A 21,937-nucleotide genomic window follows, 5' to 3' on the forward strand; every position below is an offset into this window, starting at 1 on the left:
TTCCTCACAGCACGACGCAGATCTGAAATGCATCACATCCTCCCCCAGCCACAGACGTTTCTGTGCAGGGGAAGGGCTTGACCAGCATGAAGCTCTCTGCCTTTCAGCCAGGAGATGCCCTGCCTGCAAAGAGCCCTGCTGCAGCACGGGCTGCCTGGCTGAATCCTCCTGGACCCCAGGGATCTTTTGACTTTCATGGCTCAGCTGCCAGGGCTGCCTGGGCTGGGTGATCTGGTCCTCACAGAGTTTCTGGTGTCTCCAGGAAGAAAAAACACATCCTGGCTGTCTCTATTAAGCCCAAGCAAGGGCTTGGGCTTAATTGGCAAGCCAAAGTTTGTGTGGTTTCAGTGCTGAGCCCCAGCCAGATAAGCCATGGGCCAGGGAGGTTCTGAATCTCCCTTTCCTCATGCTGGGTGGAGAGCTCTCAGTGTGCTCCCCCAGCAGAGTCAGATGTGGGGAATGTTTGCAGCTATTGCAGCTGTGCAGGTGGGCACCATTCTCTGAAAATTTGCCAGCACATAACAGAAACAGGCAGCATCAGGCTGAAGAGAGCACCCGAGCAGGGACCATGGCCAATAGGGAGCAAAGCAGAATTTGGGCAATCACAGCTTAAATCCAAGCTCAGCCAAGGAGCTATGGCCAAGCTGCCGCTACGTCCTCCATCTCAGTTTTCCCATACGCAACCAAGAGGGAGTGAACAGACTTAGATATCGTTTTTCTGTCTGTCAGGTGTCTCTTGTCACATTTCCCCCTCCTACTACACATTCCATGATTAACTTCAGGGCTCGTCTCTGCTCTCTGTATCTCTTGCCTCCTACTCCACGTTTCTACCAGCCTGTTTCTAGCCCATGAGTGCAGGAGAAGCCCTGCACCAAGGGCTCCTACCTCCAGCACATCTCAAAACCATGCCCCACCAACCCCAGTGTGTGTCCACCTCCCCCTCCTCCTTGCCAGCTGTTTCAGCTGCTAGGTAAGGAATGCTCTGCAGACCCTTCTTGGTCAGCTGGGCAGGGATGGGAAGATGAGGCTCCCAGCAGCATTCTCCAGCCTGGTGGGCACATCTGCTGGGGCTGAAGCCAGCCAGGCACCCTTTGACTTTTCTAGTTCATTATTTTCTCATCCTAATCAGGCTGTCCAGGGAACCCTGCAGACAAAGTCTGGGCCACAGGTTCCACCAGGTGCATGTACAAAACACGGCCCACTTAGCTCTTTGTTGTCTTTCTTCTGCTCCTGGTATTGACTCCCTTAATCTCCTACTAACACTGCAACCCTGTTATGTGCTTAGTACACAGAACTTGCTTAGCATCAGGACCTAAATTTGATGAAGCCTTACACCACAAGTTGTGAATTTCCACCCAGATAGGCTGAACTTTTACCAAGTTAAGTAAGAGGGGGCCCCAGAGCTGGTTTGAGCTGGAAGATAAGGAAGCAGGGAAGGCTGCTACCGTCATTATGTCAGCTGACACAGCAGTCTTAGAGATAAGAGAAGGAACAACCCACCCAGAGACAGTGAGGGGACCCAGTAAAGAACAGGAACACCCCAGATCCTCATATTACTAGTGGTCAGAACTGTCATGTGAGGGGTGGGAACTTATATAGGATATAATTGCCCAAGGATTCCTTTGATTTGGGTTCCCTTTTGGAGGTACCTGGCTCAAGCTGTTCTACATGTGCGATAAATAAACAACCCATTTACTTAGTGGATCGGTAATTTATCTTCTTCAAGCAGGCCCAAGCCCTGTTGATGGTGGCATAAATCCTGGCAGGTGGGGTAATTCCTTCAACAAAGCCCAGAGCCCCAGATGAGCAGCGTGAGGCTGAGGATAGGGCAAGAAGGGGAGCTACGTCTGGATGATGCAGGACTCCAGGCAGGTGATCCCACGGAAGTGTGCAACAGCTGCCATAGGAATGGGACTGTTGGGAAGAGCACTCCCAGTCCAGGCTGTGCTTTGGGACTCTGTGCTCCTGGTAGTGTTACAGCAGTTTGCTGGAGCCAGTCACATCAGTGCCTGCAGCTCCCACACCTCCTTTTCCGTGCATCTCACAGCATTCTGGGCTTTCTTATAGCCCAGTCAGCAACAGATTTGTTCCCACGAGGCAGGAGAAACTTGCTGTCAGAACAAGATGGATTTTCCTTCTTTCTCTGCCTCCCTCCACCCTGTTCCTCCCCCGCCCCCCGTTTTCCTGTTTCCTTTCTCTAGAAGTTTGCATCCTTCTTCTCCTTTATTTCTTATGTTAACTTTAGACCAACTCAGCCCAGAGAACTCATCTAGCAACAATGTGGGAGTCTGGTACAAGGCAACATCTAAACCTCCAGGACCCCAGGGATGGTGTGAAAAACCCTTTCAGTGTTTTCTTAAAGAATAATACAGCAGAATTAACTTTCCATGCTCAAATAAAGCTCAGACTTCACTTGGTAAGTCTCACATCAGTAAGACCTACAGTGAGGGCAGAAATGGTTTGACAGAAGCCCTTTGCACCATGCATGGCTCACAAATGCAGGGATTTGCCATCCCACCCATGCAAGTTGAAGGAGGTTGGAAGACCCAGAACAGCTGAAGAAGAGGGCTGACCTTGCTAGAGTGCAGAGAAAGGTACCCTGGAGCTCTGCACACTGGCAGAAGGCACAAATTACCATTGGTTTGTGAGAGCCAGCTATGCACCAAGGCCGCTTTGGAGAGGTGCTCCCATGTCCTTGCTGGGCCCTGCCCAGAGCGTCCAAATGAGAGAAATGAAGATGGTGAAGGGCCTTGAAAGGAAGCCTTGTAAGGAACAGTTGAGGTCACTTGGTCTGTCCAGCCCGGAGAAGAGACTGAGCACAGACCGCATTGCTCATGAGAAGGGGCAGACACTGATCCCTTCTCTGCGGTGACCCGTCGCAGGACCCCAGGGAACGGCTGAAGTTGTGTCAGGGGAGGTTTCGTTGCATTTTAGGGACAGGTTCTTCCCCCAGAGGGTGGTCGGGCACTGGAACAGGCTCCCAGGGCAGAGGTGACAGCAGCAGCCGGACAGAGCTCACGGAGCCTTTGGCCAAAGCTCTGGGGCACAGGGTGGGATGCTTGGGCTGTCCCGGGCAGGGCCCGGAGCTGGCCTCGATGACCCTCGCGGGTCCGCTTGGGGCAGCTTGGGTGCACTCTGTGACCTGAATGCTTGGGCACGACCAGGGGCGGGCACGGGCGAGAGGCCGGCACAGCCCTGAGGCGATGGGCACGGGCGAAAAGCCCCCGCGCGCGGTGAGGCGAGGCGAGGCCGAGCGGCGGCGGGGACACCCAGCGCCACCCTCCCGCCACCGGCCGCTCTGCCCTGCCGAGCCTCGGCCCGTCCTCGGCCCGCCCCCGCCGCCCGGCTCCGCCCGGCCCCCGCCGCACTCGGGCGGAGCGTGCGGGGAGCCCGCGGCGCTGCCGCAGCCGGGCCGGGCCGCTCAGCGCTGCCGGGGCCAGCGGGACCGGCCGCAGCTGCCGCCGGGATGACCCTCAAGTCGGGACGCAGCTCCGGCGGCGGCAGCAGCAGCATGAGGACGGCGCTCTCCGACCTCTACCTGGAGCACCTCCTGCAGAACCGGCCCAAGCCCGAGGTGAGCGGCCCGCTGCGCCCCCAAACCCCGCGCCTGCGCCCCGCTCCCGGCCCCATCCCCGCCGAGCCCCGGCAGGGAGCCCCGGCGTGCCACGCTCTCCTCCGGGCCCTCAGCCCAGCACTCTGCGCCCGGCACGGGTCCCCCGGGGGTGCCGCTCCATCCCTTCCCTCCCGCACACGCAGGGGCAAGCAGGCAGAGACCCTCCCGCTCACCCGGGTGCGTGCCCCGCGCCTGGCGTTGCTGGTCCCCAGCGCCCCGGGAGCAGGGATGCTCGCTGGGGACGCGGGGTGCCTCCGGGGAATGGTCAGCCAGCATAGCCGGCGGGGCACAGGGAGCTGGGTGCAGCGGAGCAAGGCTCCAGCATCCTGCCGCGGAAGAGATTGTGCTTGTTTTGCTGCAAAGTTGTAGCTGGTCTGAACTGGAACTGCCGGTCACATGAGCTGATTCAGCTGCTGAGCAACCTCCAGGTCCGCGGCATGGGCTGGACGAGGGTGGGGGTCTCTTCCCCAGGGAAGGAGAATGCAGGCAGCCCTTCTCACGCCTGCTCCGGGACAGGGAGTGAGCCGATGGCCGCATGCACCCCACCTCCAGCAGAAGGAGAGCAGGCTGCACCAGCCCTCTTCGTTCTGCTGGGTGGGCTCCTTCCCCACTTAGTGTTGTTCGGAGTAGCTCGGGTGCAGCCAGGAGAAGGTCGGCGGTTGCCGGTGTTAAACAGCTGGTGCCTTTCTCCCGGCAGAGATTTCCAGCTTTGAAAAACCATCCTTGCTGACGCCATGGTATAACGTGCCTGGGCTAAGGTTTCCTTGCAGCTGTGGGGAGCCTCTGAGAGAGAGAGCAGGGAGGAAATTTCCCTGAAAGTGCTGTCCTTGGCCCATCGTGTTGGACATTAAAATGTGCAAAAGAGGCTTGTCAGATCTGCCTCACACCAGTGGCTCATCTGTTTTTCATGATTTAACCCTGACAGTGTGCTTTGAGAAAAATAGTAGGAAAAAAAAAATTAAAGCAAAGTGTCTGAACCAGGCAACTGCTGAAAGGAGCTCTCCCATCCCTCTGCCTGGCAGATCCAGACAGAGGGCCTGCCTGGCTGCAACAGAGCAAGGATCAATTGCCAATAGCAGCAGAGCGTGGAAAGTGTAGGAGCTGCCCTACAGCTTCCTGGTGCTGTGGTGTATTTATTTCAGTAGGGATAAAGGGAGAGGTGGTGAACTGAGATCTGCATGAGGCCTTTTGAAGGGAGCCCTATACGGCTGGGTTCCAGCAGTGTCCTGAGCTTGCCAGTCACAGATACCCGTCTCTGTGTCATGGGCATGCAGAGATGGGGCTGGCCCATGGTGGCTGTGGCCCCTCCACGGGCCACCAGGACATCGCCCAACAGCAGTGTCCCTTCTTGGGAAGGGTGCTGACTCTGCCTGGCTGCTCCTGGTCTGAGTCAAACAGGGTGACTGGGAGGTTTCTCTTCTGCGTTTTCTCTGGCAGAGCCATGTGCTGGGAAATGCTGTCCTGTGTTCCTCACGTGGTGGCAGGGCATGCAAATCATGGCAAGTGGAAGCCATGTTATTGCTAGAAAACAACCCCAGGCCTCTCCTCTTGAACCTCACCACGTGCCTTCATATCTTTGCCATATCTCCTGACTTACAAGTACAGATTTACCAAAAAGGTGTGGGCTTTACTTCCAGCTGTGCACCTGGTTGGCAGGATGACCTTGGGCTTGTCCCTTTATCATCTGTGACTCAGTTCCCCAGCTGTAAAATGGGCAGCGAACGTGACCTTTGGGAGTTTGGTGGAGAAAAGGAGGGTACTTCTGGGGAGAGCTGATCTTGAGGGTGCAGAGGGAGCACTGCACTTGCCTCTGGGCGGTATTTCTCAGCATCCAACTGGCAGCAGCTCCGAAGCAGAGTGAGGCCACAGTCCCCAGGGACCAAATCCTGAATCAACCCCAGGTAAAACTCAGTTGAAAGCTGAGCTAAACTTCTGGCTTTGACTGATGAAGTGGGGAGGGCTGGTTGAAACTTTTTGATCTCAAGTGTATTTTGCTGTGTAGCTGTGTCACTGCTGCAGGGAAAAAGCCATTTTCAAGGGCTTGTTCTGGAAGCTGGGATGGAGTGGCAGGGCAGATCCTCCTTTTGTCAGTGTTGTGGTTTCACTGGCCGTGCCTTGGAGGTTACCAGCTTCACAAACACATCTGGAAGGCTGCATCAGCCTTTTCTGGTGGGAAGGTGGTGCCTCAGCAAAAGTGAATGTGCTCCCTTGAAAATCTGGCCCATCTCCATTGCAGCACTCTCTGATCTGGAGTCAGTGTGAGGGCACACAGAGCTGGCAGCACCTTCTGCCTGCCACCATTTTGTATCCTCCCTATTCCTCTTCTCCCCTTTCCCACAGAGACCTGTTGGTGTTGCTGGGCCTTTTCCTGGTGTCAGCAATGTAATCCTTTTTGGTTTAAATGCTTGTTGGTTTGATTCTTGTTTTTAAACTTCAGTCATATTGCTAGAAGGGATTTTAGGTGAGATTGTTCCTGTGGCTGTGCAGGCAGACTTGAGAAGTCAGTAGCCCCTGGCAGAATGAATTACTTCTAAATATCTATGTGGCTGTAGCTTCCCAGCCTGCTGGGCAGCCTTAAACAGCTCCCAAGCTCAATTTTTTGCTACTTTGCTTTTTTTACACATTGCTGTGTTTTTTAAGCTGTACGAGACCAAAATGGACAGATCCTGGATGGGGAGGGAGGCAAGGCTGGAAGCACTGGAGGGTGGGAGGAGATATTGCTGGGTGAGGACATCTCTGCACCAAGCAGTGCCCCAACCTCCCTGCATGCACCCATGGCAATTATAATGTGAGGGGGTCATGATTCATGGAGGGAGCTGGGATTTTGTTCCTCACAGTGTGGGAAGAGCATGTCTTCCTGCCAGCCAAGAGGGCAATCCCAGAGCAACCTGGCTCCAGGGTTCCTTCTTGCATCCAAGCTGCTGTACTTTGGGGGCCGCCTTGGCAAAACCAGCAGTACTTTTCTCCATGCACTCGCTAGGCAGCCCTGTTTTTCCAAAGCTACCTGATACTGAAGTCTCTTTCTTAGAGCAGCAAGGAGAGCCCAGGAACCAATCTCTGAACGTGCCCTTTGCACTATAGTGCTGCTTTCCTCAAGTGCTGCTTCAGCCTCCTGCAAACAAGCTGCCCAGTTAATGTTTGATTTACCCATGGCTTGCAGCCTGGTGGAGCAGCAGCAGCCCTGGCATACAGTGGGGGACGGGATGCCAAGTCCTGGAATCCTCGCCACTTTCCCTGTTGGTAAACACTGCCCAAGGAACTGGGTACACCTCCCTCTGCCCCGGGATATGGGGCAGAAATCTGGGCACTCGAGGAAAATGCAGACAGGGGGTTGTGGGGCACCTCTGACCCATGGAGCTGGTGGCTCTTGTGTGCATTGCCAGTGGAGCAGGATTTATGCAGGAGGATTTGTACCCCTGTCAGCCAGCTGCAAGGCCCACAGGGCTGCTGGCTACTGGGCCGTCCAGCACTGCTGTTGCACGGCTCAGCCTCCTTGCCCCATGTCTGCCCCAGCACGGGCCCTGGCGGTGACAGAGCCCGGGGCTGTGCACAGCTGGCAGTGGCTGATGGCCACGAGCTGGCTCCCAGCAGCACTTACAGATGTTTCCTGTGGAGCAGTGCACAGGAGCAGTCTGGCCAGTCTCCGGCGTGACTCAAAAGGCTCTTGAGGTCACAGGCACTGCTGGGCCGAGCCAGCCGTGAGCGTGGCAGCTGCCAGGAGAGCGCAAGGCAATCCGGCCAGCCAGCTCGTGTGCCAGCACGAGAGCCACGCACGTCTCCTGTTTCTGGGTGCCACCATCAGGGCTGAATCTGCCACCCCGAGGGTCCTGGCTGTCCTCGTGAACCAGGCATTTTCTCATCCCATCCACTGGATGCCCGGTGCCACCAGCAGAAAAGCCCACACCATCCCAGTATGGCTCTGGTTTTGGAGGACCCTTCTGCATTCAGAGTTGCCGTCAAATGAGCAGAGGCCATCTGCAGGCACAGCAGCCAGTCTCTGGTGACAGACCTTGTTCTCCAGGAGTCACTAGGGTGACACTGGTGCTGTGTCAGCATTGAGGGCTGGGTGTTTTCTCCAGCTCTCAGCAAAAAGCAAAGGTCAGGGCCAGGAGGCTCAGCTGATGGGGATGGTGAGGATGGGAACTCCCAGTCCCTGGAGCAGACTCTGCTGTGTCCTGGGTTATCAGGCTATGCTGAGCCTAGAGGTTTGAAACCAGGGACTGCATGCTCTAACACTTTCCCAAGGCATGACCAAGATAAGTATGATCTGTGCTGACTCCAGCCACCTCACGGGCACTTTGGCCTCAGGTTGGGCTGGAGAAGGTCCTTGTCCTCCTGTTCCTCCTTGCATCTGCTGGTTTGGCAGAGGGGTTTGGCAGCTGACAGAGAGCTGTGGGACAGCTCTAGGCATGCACACTGCTGGATCTGTTCCTCTGCACTGCAAATGGTGTGGTAGCATCATGCCCTGTTGGGCTGGCAAGCCAGGCTGGGAGGGATGGATACAAGTTGTTCTTCCTTCCACCCTGCAAGTCCGTGGCCTGGGTGCTGTTCTGGGCTGGGATTCAGCCTTCTTCTGCATGTTTAAGCCGTTGGCAGCTGGAACCCACGTGGTCACCTTTTGAGGAGGAGGTTGGTTGGCACTTCTGGAAGTAGTTGGCTTAAAAATAAATCACCGCATCATGGGCACACAGCTCCCTGAGCCCTTCTCTCCCTGGCCTAGCCCCACAGTGCCCTTTCTGGGGGCTGTGACAGTGACCGTGCCTGCTCTGTCCCTCTCTGCAAGCACCTTTCCTGCTATCCTTGTTAGTCCTGACTCTGCTGCCCCTTCCTTTGGCTCCCTCCCTGCTTTCTGCCATTGCACAGAGCTGGATGACTGACTGCCTCAGCCAGCAGTATTCCAGAACATCCCTACCAAAGCTGATGTTATTGTGGTTTAGTGCCACGGCTACAGCCCAGTAGCAGGTGCTCTTCACGAGCCTTCCCCTGGGCTGACCAGATCTGCCTCCCCACCTGGCAGTGTGGGGCTGCAGCTTCTCTGCACCTCAGCCAGGAGGCTGGGGTGGGTGAGAGCGAGCTGGGGCAGGGAGGTCAGGCTGCTCTTTCCCAGCTCCTGGCATGGAGCTTCTGGCCCTGGTGCTCAGCTGACAAGTCGGGCTGTGGTGGGGAGAGGTGTTGGCTCTGCCTGTCTGGGCATGGCCACGTCACTGATGCAGGACTGAAGCTGCTGAGGACCTTGCTGGGTATCCCTGCGGCTTTGCTGGCTGTGGCTCTCAGCTCAGGCACTGCTGGGAGGGAGGGTGCAGGCTGCAAACTGGGCAGCAAAGCCACGAGTCTGGTGTGGAGTGGGACAGCCAGGAGGGTTTGTTTTGCATCATGGGCTGGTGTGGGAATTTGTGCTAACAGGACAGGCAGAGGCTGCAGATCGAAGCTGGTCTGGATTTTGCTGGGCCAGCACTGATTTGGAAGAGGCTTGAGGAAAGTCCACTGCAGTTGGGGACAAACGGGCACATTTGTGAGCTGTGTAGAGACATTGCCCAGTGTGTCTGAGGGATTTAGCAGGACTTTCTTGGGCTGTGAGGGAGAAGCTCACCAAGCAGGAAGCCTTTGTATGGGACCCAAAGCACTCTGTGTCAGCCCCGGTGCCAGCACATGCTGGAAACCAAGAACAGAGGTTTCCTCAGGACTGAGAGCCCGTGCTTTTCTTCCCAGTGCAAACCAGCATGAAAGGACCTGGAGCTGGGAAGGGGAATGGGATGTTTCTGGCTGGCTTGGGAGCACTGCCTTCAGTGCCTGGATGTTGGCACTGCACCGTGTCATTTGCCCACTGATGTAGGTCAGGAAAGGTTGAACTTGCAAACTGACCCAGGGCAAAGCCTGGGTCCAGTTCTCAAGGGTGAGTCCCAAACTGTTCTGTTCACTTGGTGAAGAAGTCCAGGGCTTTATGCTCTGCAACAAGCTACTTGTGAGCCAAGTGCTGCTGTGACACACAAGGAGTGTTTGTGACTCTTTGCTTCAGAAGAGCAGCTGTGAACTCTTTTGGCTTCTTCTACCTGTAGCTTCTCCAAATTTTTCCTACCTCCTGTGTTTCCCAAGCTGGAAAACTACAGATTAAACCCACATCCACATCTCCAAGGCTGAAGTTCTTCTTCTCCTTTTCTTTTCTTGCCCTTAGTGTCTTCTCCTCCCCCGTGCTCCACCTGCGCCGCAGGCGCCTTAACACGTTTGAGTAGCTGAGCCCCAGAGCAGGGATCCAGCATTCCCAGGCAGAGCCCCTAAACCGTGGTGTCTGTTTTGCCCCGACAGGCCATGACTCAGTCCCCAAACGCCCTGACTGAGGACATTTATACCAACGGCTCAGCGACCCTGGGCAGCCCCTCGCACAGCAGCGGCCGCGAGGTGCGCAAGATCCGCCTTGTCCAGTTCGAGAAGGTCACCGAGGAGCCCATGGTGAGAGCTGGCAAGGCCCCCAGGCTCAGTGGCACCCGGGGAGGGTGGAGGGGCAGCTTGAGCTGTGCCAGCAGGCTGGCCTTGAGGGAAACAGGTCACTGGAGAGCTCGGCCATGGGAAGAAGGTGCTGGACTCTGCCTTCTGCCCGGGGACCTGAAGCGAGCCCCACAAAGGGTGGTGATGCTTGTGCCAAGAGGAGCTGCAGCAGCCTGAGTTGGCCTAGCAGGGGTCTTCCCCCCAGCCACTGCACAGCCCGCAGTGGGCATAGGCCTGGAGAGGACTTTGTGAAGGCAGGAGAGCTCTCCCCTGCAGCGAGCAGTCATGGATTTTCCTGTCTTCCAGGGAATCACGCTGAAGCAAAATGACAAGCAGAGCTGCATGGTGGCCAGGATCTTCCATGGGGGCATGATTCACAGACAAGGTAACAAGGCCTTTGGAGAAGCGGTGCATGGGGTGCACATCTGCAGGTGGTTTCTTCCCACGCAGCAGTAATGCAGGTCCTCAGCACTGCTGGCTTTCCCCTGTGACATGGACATCTGTGCCTGTTCCTCCCCTAGGGATGTGTCAGGAACTTGGGACTCGCTGGTCTCTCTGCATGGTTGTCATGTTAAAACACTGGAGACTTTAGGGATAAAAAAAGGGTTGGGGGAAGGGCTCTCCCAAAAAGGAACTGGAGATCGTCTGTCTCTGTCTCGTGATGGGGTCACTGTAAGAAGAGATGGATCATACCCCAGAGGCCGTGGGGGAAGCTCTTCCCATTCCTAAAGTGCACAGGTGGGACAGGCATCCTGTCGATGGGCTCTGCAGATCAAAAGAAGGTGCCAAAAGAAATAAATAGGTGCTGTTTTCTGGTTCTGGGTATTGCCAAGGAGGCGTGGATACGAGATGTTCTCTGCTTAGAAGAGGCTGCTTTTCCAGCCTCGGATCCAAGTGGGAAGTCTGTGCTTACCACTGCCAAAATAAGACAGGAGCCATTCCAATAACATTACTGGAGCCTGATTTTAGTAATATATCTGAGGCTGTAATCTGCCTGGGTATGTGAACTGAAAACACGAAGTCAGCAATGCTTGTGTTAAGGGCCGTGTGAGGAGGTTGTGATTGGCTTCAGGTGAGGTACTTGGGGTTGTGTTTGAAACGCTGATGCAGGTGCTTTGACCAGTCCAGAGCACTTTGCACACAGTGGAAGGCAGCCTTCGGACTGGCTAGGTGTGTGTGTTGGGTGGAGGGGGAAGAATTCATTCCCCTTGTGCTTTCCTGCCACGTGCTTAGATGGCATGTGTGGTTCTAGAAGCACTGCAAGGCAAAGAGTGCAGTGTCCTGGCCCTGGAGGCTGATGGAGCTGTGTAAATTGGGTTTGGTGAGCAGCTCTTGTCCCTTTTCTGCATTTTCATGTTTCTCACATTGCTGGCAGGCTCCCTTCACGTGGGTGATGAAATCATAGAAATCAATGGGCAGAGTGCGAGCAACCACTCGGTTGACCAGCTGCAGAAGATGCTGGTAGGTATCTGTGTGTGTCAGGGCTGTTCCCTGGGAAGGAATCCTTTGGCCTGCATGCTGTGAGCCTTCACCCCCTCCCACACACCGGAGCCAGCACACAGCTGCCTCCATGCAGCAGTGTGGTGTGGCAGAAACCATCCTGCATGCAGCCCCCTGTGCTTGCTGCTTGTTTCTGGCCTCCTGGAGCAGCAGTGAGGGCTGTTGACTGGGTCCCTGACAGGTGCTGATCCTGTGTGGGGCTTGGAAACCACCTCTGTTTGCCAAGGCTGCTGTGCAGCTCCAGCCCAGGGCGGGCTGCTCTTGCAGACCTGAGCCACACATGCATGTCATGTTGGTGCCATTTGTCTGCTGCTGAGGTCGTGATGATTCTGTCAGGCCCTTGCCAGAGACAGCTTTGGACAGGGCCTCAGAGCTGCCTTGGGTTCATACATTGATGATCCTGATCTCTGCCCAGCAAATGACACTTTGTTGGAGGGAGGTGGTGCTGCTGCTGAGAACCCCCACCAGCAGCCTAAGGCAGGAGGCTTGGCCTTGCCAAAGTGCCACAGGATGTCCCTGCTCCAGACAACAGGACCAAAGAGGAGCTTGTCTTTGTTTTTGCTTCCTGAGAAGAGTGGTTGGCCCAGGAGGCCCCTCCACATGTGGTTGTCCCTCAGGACCATGTGGGTGTTGTGATATGTGTGAGGCAACAGTGCACTGGCCTGTGGCAGGCAAGAGAGTGCTGTGCTCTAATGTCACCAGGAGGGCCAGAGCAAGGGGCCAACATAGAGGGGACCTGGAACAGTCAGCCACTCCTCTCAGGCTCCTCACTGGAGCAGCCAGAGCAGAGATGATGCAGGTCTCCGTGTTCATTCTGGTGGTGCTTAGCAGTACCCACACCCAGACCCTTGTGGGGGTGCTGGTGTCCCCCCTTGGGAACGGGACAAGTATGGCCAAGCACAGCTATTTCTGACCAGGCTGTGGTGGGGTGCCCCAGAGCCCTGCCTTTGCAGGTCCTGGTACTCAGCACCTCCCTGCACAGGTTGCTGCTGTTGAGCTGCCTCCAGACACCACCTCCTCCAACTCTTCTTTCTCCCCTTTGTTCACTAGAAAGAAACCAAGGGGATGGTCTCATTAAAAGTCATTCCCAACCAGCAAAGCCGCCTCCCTGCTCTCCAGGTAAGTGCAGCCTCTGGACCCCGCGGGCAGTGCTGGGACATGGCTGTGGGGCAGGGTGGGACCAGAGCAAATCATGCAGGACCAGTGCTGGGAAGAGAGCTGTGCTCAGCCAGGGGTGGCAGGGCAAAGGGGTGGCTGCCTTGTCTGAGCTGCTGGAGGGACCTGTCCTGTGCTTACATCCCTGCAAACAGCCATATGTTGGGCCTGTGTGGATGCATTCACCCAAAGCGTGTGCAGGAACACGGTCTGGGATGGTTGAGCCACCGGTGGTGTTTGGGGATGGGAAAGCCGTGGCAGGTGCACACCAGGGAGGCGTGAGGGTCTCTTTCAGAGCCGCTACCGTGTGAGACAGGGGCAGCCCCTGGCCCTGGTCCCCGCTGTCCCCAGGGCCGGGCGCAGCAGCCCCAGAAGGGGTGACGTCAGTCCGGATCTGCCGTGCACAGCGTGGGAGGAAGGAAGCAGTGGGGGGAAGGAAGGCAGTTCCTTGCACCTGCTGTCACTGCCAGGGGAGGGGGGCCATACCGTGTCACCTGCATGGCTTTGCCTTTGGAGTCCTGCTGTGGCTGAAATAGAGCAGTGGGGAGGGCTGTGTTCTCTGCCACGACTTCAGGGCATGGTAGCTGGGTTGCTGTGGGTTGTTGTCCTTGTGCAGGAGCCAACCCCAGCGCAGCCCCCTGCCATGGACAGGCAGGGGAGGGAGAGGAGTTCAGAGGCACAGGGTGGGGGCTGGATGGTACTGGGATGGGCTGAGGGAGCACACATCGTTCTTTACCCACAGAAGCTGAAGTTCTGAATGTGGTGGCAGGTGTTGGTGGCTCTGTTTCTTCCTCAGTTTATGCTGTCCCCAGTCCTGCTCAACCAGCTTTGCATGTGTGTGTTTATTAAACACTGGCCTTGTCTGTCCTTCCCTGTGTCAGTCTGCCCTCCCTGAACTGACCCAGCCAGCTCCAGTTGGCCAACTCCATGCCAGGGGAAAATCTACCCCAGAAGAAAAGAATGCTGGTTCACCTGAGGCTGGGAAAGACACAGGGACAAACTCCTTCCCAGCAACAGTTGTACTCCTTCCTGCTGAGCCCAGGGCAGTGGTGCTGTCTGCTGCTCAGAGCCACAGCTGCTTGTGCCTGTGTTTGTTGCAGTACCACCACCAAGAGTGGACTGTTTCCACTCCTGGATCCCCATGATCACCTTTATTTCAGTGCCTGGCAGGCAGGGTGGTGGAGATCCTGGCATGATTTTCCCCTGCCCTGGCTCATGATGCAGAATGTCTCCTTGAGAATGTCTTAATGAGAGAAAGCACAGAGCATTCAAGGCTCTTGAGGACCCCTCCAGTATATTCCCTGCAGCCCTTTGACTTTAAAAGTTCAGGACTTCTCATGCTGGAGCCTGCTCAGCAGTTGAGTGTCTGGCCCCAGAGAGGGGCTGGCAGCAGGCAGGCAAAGAGCCCTGTGCAGCTGGGGGTGATGTGTGGAGCTGTCTGATGCCAGCTCCTAACTGGTGTGTGTGTTGGGGGGTCTTGTCAAGATGTCCTGGCTTGGGACACCAGTGCTGCAGGAGCAGAGAGCTCTGGGCAGTGCCTGCTGTGAATGCCTTGTGCTTGTGTGGATGATCAGCTTCCTGGTGCCAGAGAGTGCTTTCAAAGCAAGCAGCAGTCCTCATCCTGAAAGGAGATTCCACTATTATTGTTTTTCCTAATTGAATTTTTTTTTGTGAGTGCTCTCATGTCACAACTTGATCCATATGGTCTTTTCTGGCAGTGAAAGGGAACCATGTTTGTGTCCTGATGGCTCTGTGCCTGCAGCAGCACAGCTGAAGGAAATGGTTTTAATGTGGAACAAGGACAGCATGGTCTACCCTACCCCGAGGGAGGATGAGTTTCCAGGCCCTGCCTATCACATCTGAGGAAGGACAGGCATCACCCCATGTGAAACTCTTTTCCTCCTTGCTACATGCTGTGTTTCTAGGGTGACTAACTTGCTAGGCTCATGCTCACCATTCCCTAAACTCTGCTTTTCACTTCTAATCCTCTACCCTCTGCCTGGCTTTGCCTACACTCTAGTCCTGACAGGGTCCTGCTGGGAGGAGGTGCTGTAGACTCCCTCCCAAGGAGCTGAGCAAGCAGAAGGGACGAGGAAAACAAACTTTCTCACACCTTCTTGGTCCCCAGGGCTTCCCCAGCCTCAGGAGGGGACACAGTGGCCTGGGAAGCAATAGCAGCAGCCCGTTTCCAGTTGCAGCTGTGATGAATTTTGGAAGATGTAAAAGGGACCAGGACAGACCAAGGCAGGGATGGATGCAGCACTGCAGCCTTGGCTCCCCAAAGGCCTTGTGCCGTGCAGAGATTGCCCAGCTGTGGGGGGAAAGGCAGCACAGAGCAGCTGAGATTGAGCCATGGCCTTCCCTGGGGTCCCTGTTGCAGCGTCACCTCTGTGCTCGCCCCACTGCAGAGCCCAGTTGTACACTGTGTCGGGGGACTCCTCTGTGGCTGGCCCAACTCAGCAGCACCCAGGGCACTGCAGGGCTCCACGGCAGGGTTTGAACACCACCTGTGGGGGTGTGTGTGCCTAGAGGCAGCAGCCCTGTTACCAGCTCCCAGTAAGGCCAAGATGCCCTCATCCACTCACCACCACATCTCACTACAATTCCATAGCCAAGACTTTCCCCCTAAGCTTTGTGCATTTCCTTTTTCCCCACACAGCCTTGTGGGGCCTGGAAAGAAGCAGGGGCTTTGTGCCTGGAGCCTTCTCTGCAGTCACTGCTTGGGAGTGCAGTGTGGGGGCCAAGCTCAGCCACTCTGCATGGCCATGCTGACTCTGGTCTCCTCTCTCTTTTGCAGATGTTCATGAGGGCACAGTTTGACTACGACCCCAAGAAAGACAACCTGATCCCCTGCAAGGAAGCAGGACTGAAGTTTCAGATTGGTGATGTGATTCAGATCATAAACAAGGACGACAGCAACTGGTGGCAGGGCCGGGTGGAGGGCTCCTGCACTGAGTCAGCAGGACTCATCCCTTCTCCAGAGCTGCAGGAGTGGTAGGTCCCTGGATTTGCCCAGAAGGGCTGGATCTGGGAGTGGAGGCGGGAGCAGTGACCATGTGCTATCAGGAGTTCGTGCTGGGTAACACCAGTGTCACTTCTGGGACAAGGAGGAAAATGTCTCCTTCACGTGCTGCAGGGTGAGCCTTTGCCTGTCCCTGGGCTTGAGGTGACAGCTGGGCCATGGGGGCGTCCTCCTCTCTTGGCAGGCGTGTGGCGAGCGTCACCCAGCCCAGCCAGAGCGAATCCCCGAGCTGCAGCCCCTTCGGGAAGAAGAAGAAGTGCAAAGATAAATACCTGGCCAAGCACAGCTCAAGTAAGTGTGAGCAGGGCAGTGGGCTCAATCCCCAGCCCTGGCCATGCCCCTGCCTCTGGGCAGGGCTGGGTCTGTCCTCCATGGGAGTCAACCAAACAGCCCGGCTGTGTCAGCAGTGCAATCTCAGGATACCCCACGGCTGTCAGCTTTTTTTGACTCTCTTCTGCAGTCCTTATGTTCCTCATGTGGCCACAGCTGTGCCCCCATGTAGAGCATGAGGCCAGGGCTGGCTCAGCACTGAGCTCCCGTGCTCTCCCCTGGTGACAATCCCTTGCACTCCTGGCCCTGTGAGCTCAGGCTCCCCAGCCTCAAACCCCACAGGCTGCTGAACACAGGGGAGGCAATGGCAGTGCTGCTGCTCAGCAGTCAGGGACCAGCCTGAACTGCTCCCACAGCTGCCAAGGCCTGTCCCTGCTGGGGCAGGGAACTGCCCCTCTGCCACCCATGCAGCACCCCGTGCTAAACTGAGCCAAGAGCTGGCAAAGGTGGGTGCCTGGGGACTGCTGGCTCCTGGCCCGGCCTGCAGCTCCAACCAGCAACAAACAAGGCTGTAAATCATCCAGATATATAAAGCGCCCTGCAGCATCTTGCTGCCTCCACCCCAGTTGCCAGGTCCTACTGTCCTGAGCAGAAGTACTGAGCAAAAGCAGCCCTGGCTTCTTTGGCAGCTCCCCAGCAGCCACTCTGCCCCTCACATGCTGCTTGCTGTTGGTGCTGCTCTTTTCCCCAAGCAGCCAGACGTGGATGAGCTCCCAGCCCAGTCCTGACCGCTGCTGTCCTCTGACCTGGCTTTGCTCTGGCACACGTACATGGGTCATGCTGGTGTGGCCAAGCCAGTTTTGACCCTTCCACGTCTTGTTTCTCCTCCACCCCAGTTTTTGACCAGCTGGATGTCGTTTCCTATGAGGAGGTGGTGAGGCTGCCTGCCTTCAAGAGGAAGACTCTGGTGCTCATTGGTAGGTCCTGTCCAGGCATCCTCTGCAGCACAGGGGCTGTGTGCTGGGAGCCAGGGGGAACCAGGACTGCTCAGGGGCTGGGGCAGCTTGGCCTTCGAGACCTAGTAAGGTCTGGGGAGCATTTCTTCAGCCTGCAGCAGTCATCCCATAGGCTGAGCCCCCTCCATGCAGCATGCATAGTCTGGCATCTCCTGCAATGCTGGGGAAGAGTTACTTCAGGCATTTGCAACTTCTGAGTATCTACATGGAAAATCTCTACTAAAAGCAGCTCTGCAGTTGCATCAAAGCAAGCACTCCCACACTGTGGGGAGTGAGCACTTGGTGCTGGGTTCCACGGGCATGGGCAGCCCATCCAGTCCAGCCAGGCTGGTTGCTCTGCAGGCAGCAGTCCTGTCTCCAGCTGGGGCTGGAGATGAGCATCCCCAGGGCACAAAGAACCTCACCAGGGCTGGAAGACGCCACAGACCAGCCCAGAAAGCACATCTTGGGCAGGGCCCAGGCCAAGCTCTGCACTTTTTGTCAGACCCAGCATCTCATACCAGGCTGCTCTGAGCCCAGCTCCAGTGTCCATCTCTCTCTCTCTCTCTCTGCAGGGGCCAGTGGCGTGGGCCGTAGCCATATCAAGAATGCTCTGCTCAGCAACAACCCAGACAAGTTCATGTACCCACCCCCCTGTAAGTACCAGCACAGGATGCGTTTCCTCTCACCTCTTTGATCCAGGATCTTCTGACAGCAGGTGGGAGAGGTGGGGAGATGTTCTCCAGCACCACCGAGCCCCTGAAGTCAGGTCCCCACGTGCCTGTAGTCCCACATGGACCCACCTTAACCCACAGAGGCTGCAGGGCTGCTGCCCCCCCCCCCCCCGCCACCCTTTTCATCTTCACTCTTTTCATCCAGTGCCTGTCCCCAGCTGGCCAGGTCCCTGCTGGTCCAAAACAGGAAGCAGTTAGCAGGGGATTAGTACAGCTTAGTCTTGATGCCTGCTCCACTCTGTTCCCCTCTCCTCCTGGGGGGCCAGCACTCACCCTCTCTCTCCCTCCCCAGACACCACACGCCCCCAAAAGAAGAATGAGGTGGATGGGAAGGACTATTACTTTGTCTCCACCGAAGAGATGACCCGGGACATCTCAGCCAATGAGTTCTTGGAGTTTGGAAGCTACCAGGGAAACATGTTTGGCACCAAGTTTGAAACAGTGCACAAGATCCACCAGCAGGACAAAGTCGCTATTTTGGACATTGAACCCCAGGTAGGGAGCAGGGGAAGGGGTGGGTGGACGGGGGCTGCCACAGATTGTGTTACCTGGGTCCTGGCTGTGACTGTCCCTGCCTTCTCTTCCCAAAGGAAAAAGCCAGCAAGCCCTGGGGTGGCATTTCCATTCCCAAGACATGGGTACAGTGAGGGTGTTCCCTGTCACAGCACACACCTGGCTGTGACACCAAGGCCACGGCCAGGCTGCTGTGGGAGTGGGTTGCAGGGACCCTTTTCCAGGAGTCCACCCAGCGAGCTCATGTCCCCAAAGCCCCCACTGCATCAATGTCCCAGCCTGGGGGAGGGCCACACTCTGGTAACTGCACCCCTCTTTCCACAGACCCTCAAGATCGTCCGCACGGCCGAGCTCTCCCCGTTCATAGTGTTCATTGCCCCCACAGACAAGGCAGAGGAGGTGAGTGCCAGGCTGTCCCCTCCTGTCCCACTCTGGATGGGCTTCTTGGTCCATGGCAGCACCTGCTGCAGCAACCCAGGGCTCCCGGTCAGTGTATCCCTGTCTCCTTGGCTTTTGGTGGCCCAGAACTCAGCCCGGACCTGAAGTGCCAATTCCTGCGGCCCTCATCCCCCGGCACAATCACCGCGGGGGGAGCGCAGCCCGGCAGTGGGGCAGGAGCATTTACCCTGCCATCAGCTATGCAAATAGACACGCAAACAAGGCTCCTTTCATTCTTTGCCTCATTAGGATGCTGATCCCCTTAACGTGAGGATGAAAGCAGCACTGATAGTGCAGTTAACTCACTCACTGCCAAGCCTCAGGCTATCACTTTCCAGGAAGCCCCCTGGCTGCAGGGATGCTGCTTACCCTGCCCTACACCCCAGCCTGGCAGGGAGATGGAAGAGAGGCCAGCAAGAAAACTCAGAGCTGTGCTCCTCCTGGATTCAATGGCCACAAGGCCACCTCTTCCAACCTATTGTGTTTGTAAAGCTTAAGCTACAGAGAGTTTGCAGAAACGATATTTATGCAGCCTTCAGAGCAAGTGTTGTGCAGGTATTTAGAGGAACATTAACTGCCTGATGCAGCAGCATGGGGAGGGGAAAAGGGGACAGATCTCAGAACAGAAAGGGCCACTCTGTCACCCATGCAGAGAGGAATCACATCGTGCTGCAGTGGGCAGGGCCAGCCCTGCTGCCAGGCACTAAATATATCCCTGCAGCTCGGCTCCCTCTGAGGAGAGGGATGCGGCAGAGTTAATGTGACCCTGCAGAGCTCACATGAGCAAAAGCTGCTGCTTGCCCTGCCTCCCCTCTCCACCCCAGGCAGCTGCTGGCTTCATCCACAATATAGGAAAAATTAATTTTATAAGAATAGATGAATATTTTCAGTAACTCTTTCAAAATGAAGGTAGCTAAGCAGTATCTTTTTTTTTTTTTTTTTTTGCCTCTAAGGTAGTAATTGTATTTAAAATTTGTCAGTGTTGAACTGAACACCTTAAAGACAGAAGCTTGCTGTGCCCCGAGGGAGGGTGTGGTATTACAAATATTACTGTGCCATCTGTAATACATTTTTAGTGCTGACCACTAAAAGTATCAGTATTGTGATATATACCCAGGTGGTCTAACAAGAAAGAAGGGAGGGACAGAGAGACTGGTCTGATTTGGGTGCATTGATATATTTTCAGGTCTATTTCATCTATTAATAATAGATATATAATAGATATGCTAATTAATATAATCTAATAATACCCGTTTAGGTCTATTAATATCTGCGTAGAGCAGAGCTCAGTGAGCACTGCACCCCAAGCTGTCCCTCCTCCCCAGGCACAGAAGCTGTCTGTTTTTCAAGCTCCATGAGGGAAATATGTAGAAATGCTCTGGACCTCAGTGCCAGGGGCAGAGCTGCCCAGGGGTGCACCCCTGGGATGTCCCTACAAGCTGGGCAGGAGGGACCAGGCAGCTTTGCTGTTACTAAAACCCCAGTGAAAACCAGTGGAGAGGCTGGTAAAGCTCTGCCAGCTGGTGCTGGTCTGGTCAGCTAGTGGGAAGGGAGCATCCTGCAGGGATCCCACCTCCAACCCAGCCTGAGGCCTGGAGCTGGTGACAATGCCCACCAGAGCACTGAGCAGCCTGCTGCTTGTGAACCTGTGCCCTGGGAGCTGCCACAGAGCACTTCAGAGGTAAATAGAGAGCCAGCAGGCCCCGGCCTCACTCTAGCAGGTAACCTGATGCTCCCAGCACCACACAAAGTCCAGCAAAAGCCCCAGCCACAAGCCCAGAGAGAGATCACACAACAGCTCCTGGCCCATCAGACAAGGATTCTCTAAGGATTCTCCGTGCTCTGATACTTCCCCACCGCTGGAGCTGTTTTGGTGTTGGGAGGGTGTTTCCTGGTTGGGGTGTGCTTTGCAGTTCCTCCCCTGAGCACTGTGCTATCCCTTGCAGTCGGAGGCTCTGCAGCAGCTCCGCAAGGACTCGGAGAGCATCCGGAGCCGCTACGCGCACTACTTCGACCTGTCCCTGGTCAACAACGGCGTGGAAGAGAGCCTCCAGCTGCTGCAGGAAGCCTTTGAGCAGGCCTGCAGCTCTCCACAGTGGGTGCCCGTCTCCTGGGTCTACTGAGAGGGCACCCGTGCCCAGCTGCTTCCCATCAGCCATCCTGCAGCCACTGGGAAACACCTCCTCAGCGTCCCCTGCCCCACACAGCCCAGCACAACTCCCCTCCCGCTGCTCACGGACACCATCTCGGTTCACACACTCACGGGGTGCCCACAGCTCCTCTCCTGGGGGACAAACACAGGACACAGGCTGCCTGGGCGTGAGCCAGCTCCTGTGGCACAGCAGAGCCCAGGTTAGCTCAGAGCACAGTGCCCTGCCCTCCCCGGGCAAGGGAAAGCACAGTCCTGCTGTAGCACCCAGCTGATCTTCCCTGCAGTCCCAAGGGAAGCGGCAGAACCGGGACTTTTCCAGGCAGATGACTCCTCACCTGGCAGGAATGCACAACTCAAAACCCTTCCTGCAGTCCTTCAAGGAAGCCCAGGTCTTAGGAGGCTTCTCCTCCATCCAAGGCTTTCCCCTCACAAATGGGGGAAGACGATGAATGTGGCATGGAGCACCCCCAGGCAGGCCTCACCACCCCATGTTCCCAGGTGAGAGTTTTCTCATTGACCCTGTGCAGCCATAGGTGTAAAAACTCACTGTATTGGGATTCTCACCGTGCAGCTTGGATTGTTACTGCCTGGCCAGAGAAACTGGGCAGCAGCTGAGCCAGTCCCACAGACCAAACCCCAGAGGGGACTCTTCAATGGGTAAATTACATCCAGCCACAACTATCTGTTGCATGCAGTAGAAAAGTGTCTACAAAGATCATCCAGGCATGTTTTCCAGTCCAGGGTGTCTCACACTGTATGCAAACATGAAAGCCATGCTCACCCCAGGGTTTGTGCTGACTCACAAGCCCCACACCACCATGTCTGGGAAGTATCACCACATCCACCATGTAGGTGAGAAATCTTATTTGTGTGTTCAGTCAGCTATAGGGGGGAAAGGGGAAGGTGGTTAAAAAGTCTTGTGCAATTTTTTTTTTAAGGATGCCAAAAATAAAAATCTATGTGCAATAGGGACCTTCGTTCTGATCTACTGCAGGGAAACAATGAGCAGCAATAAATGTGTGCTGAAACATTGCCATGGCTGGTGTTTTACCTCTCAGGCTG

The 21,937-nt window shown here is 55.9% G+C and overlaps 1 protein-coding gene across 1 annotated transcript; it reads left to right on the forward strand.

Moving 5' to 3' along the window:
* The first annotated feature begins 3,361 nt into the window (after positions 1 to 3,361).
* Positions 3,362 to 21,907, forward strand: MPP1 (MAGUK p55 scaffold protein 1). Its single transcript, XM_053955500.1, has 12 exons — positions 3,362 to 3,574; positions 9,917 to 10,060; positions 10,403 to 10,481; positions 11,472 to 11,557; positions 12,647 to 12,715; positions 15,549 to 15,745; positions 15,958 to 16,064; positions 16,940 to 17,020; positions 17,614 to 17,694; positions 18,065 to 18,267; positions 18,610 to 18,684; positions 20,670 to 21,907. The coding sequence occupies exons 1-12, from the start codon at positions 3,467 to 3,469 to the stop codon at positions 20,844 to 20,846; spliced, it is 1,407 nt and encodes a 468-aa protein (XP_053811475.1). The 5' UTR covers positions 3,362 to 3,466; the 3' UTR covers positions 20,847 to 21,907.
* The last annotated feature ends 30 nt before the right edge of the window (positions 21,908 to 21,937 follow it).

This window comes from Vidua chalybeata, chromosome 14 (genome assembly GCF_026979565.1).
Source record: "Vidua chalybeata isolate OUT-0048 chromosome 14, bVidCha1 merged haplotype, whole genome shotgun sequence".
NCBI classification, from domain to species: Eukaryota; Metazoa; Chordata; class Aves; order Passeriformes; family Viduidae; genus Vidua; species Vidua chalybeata.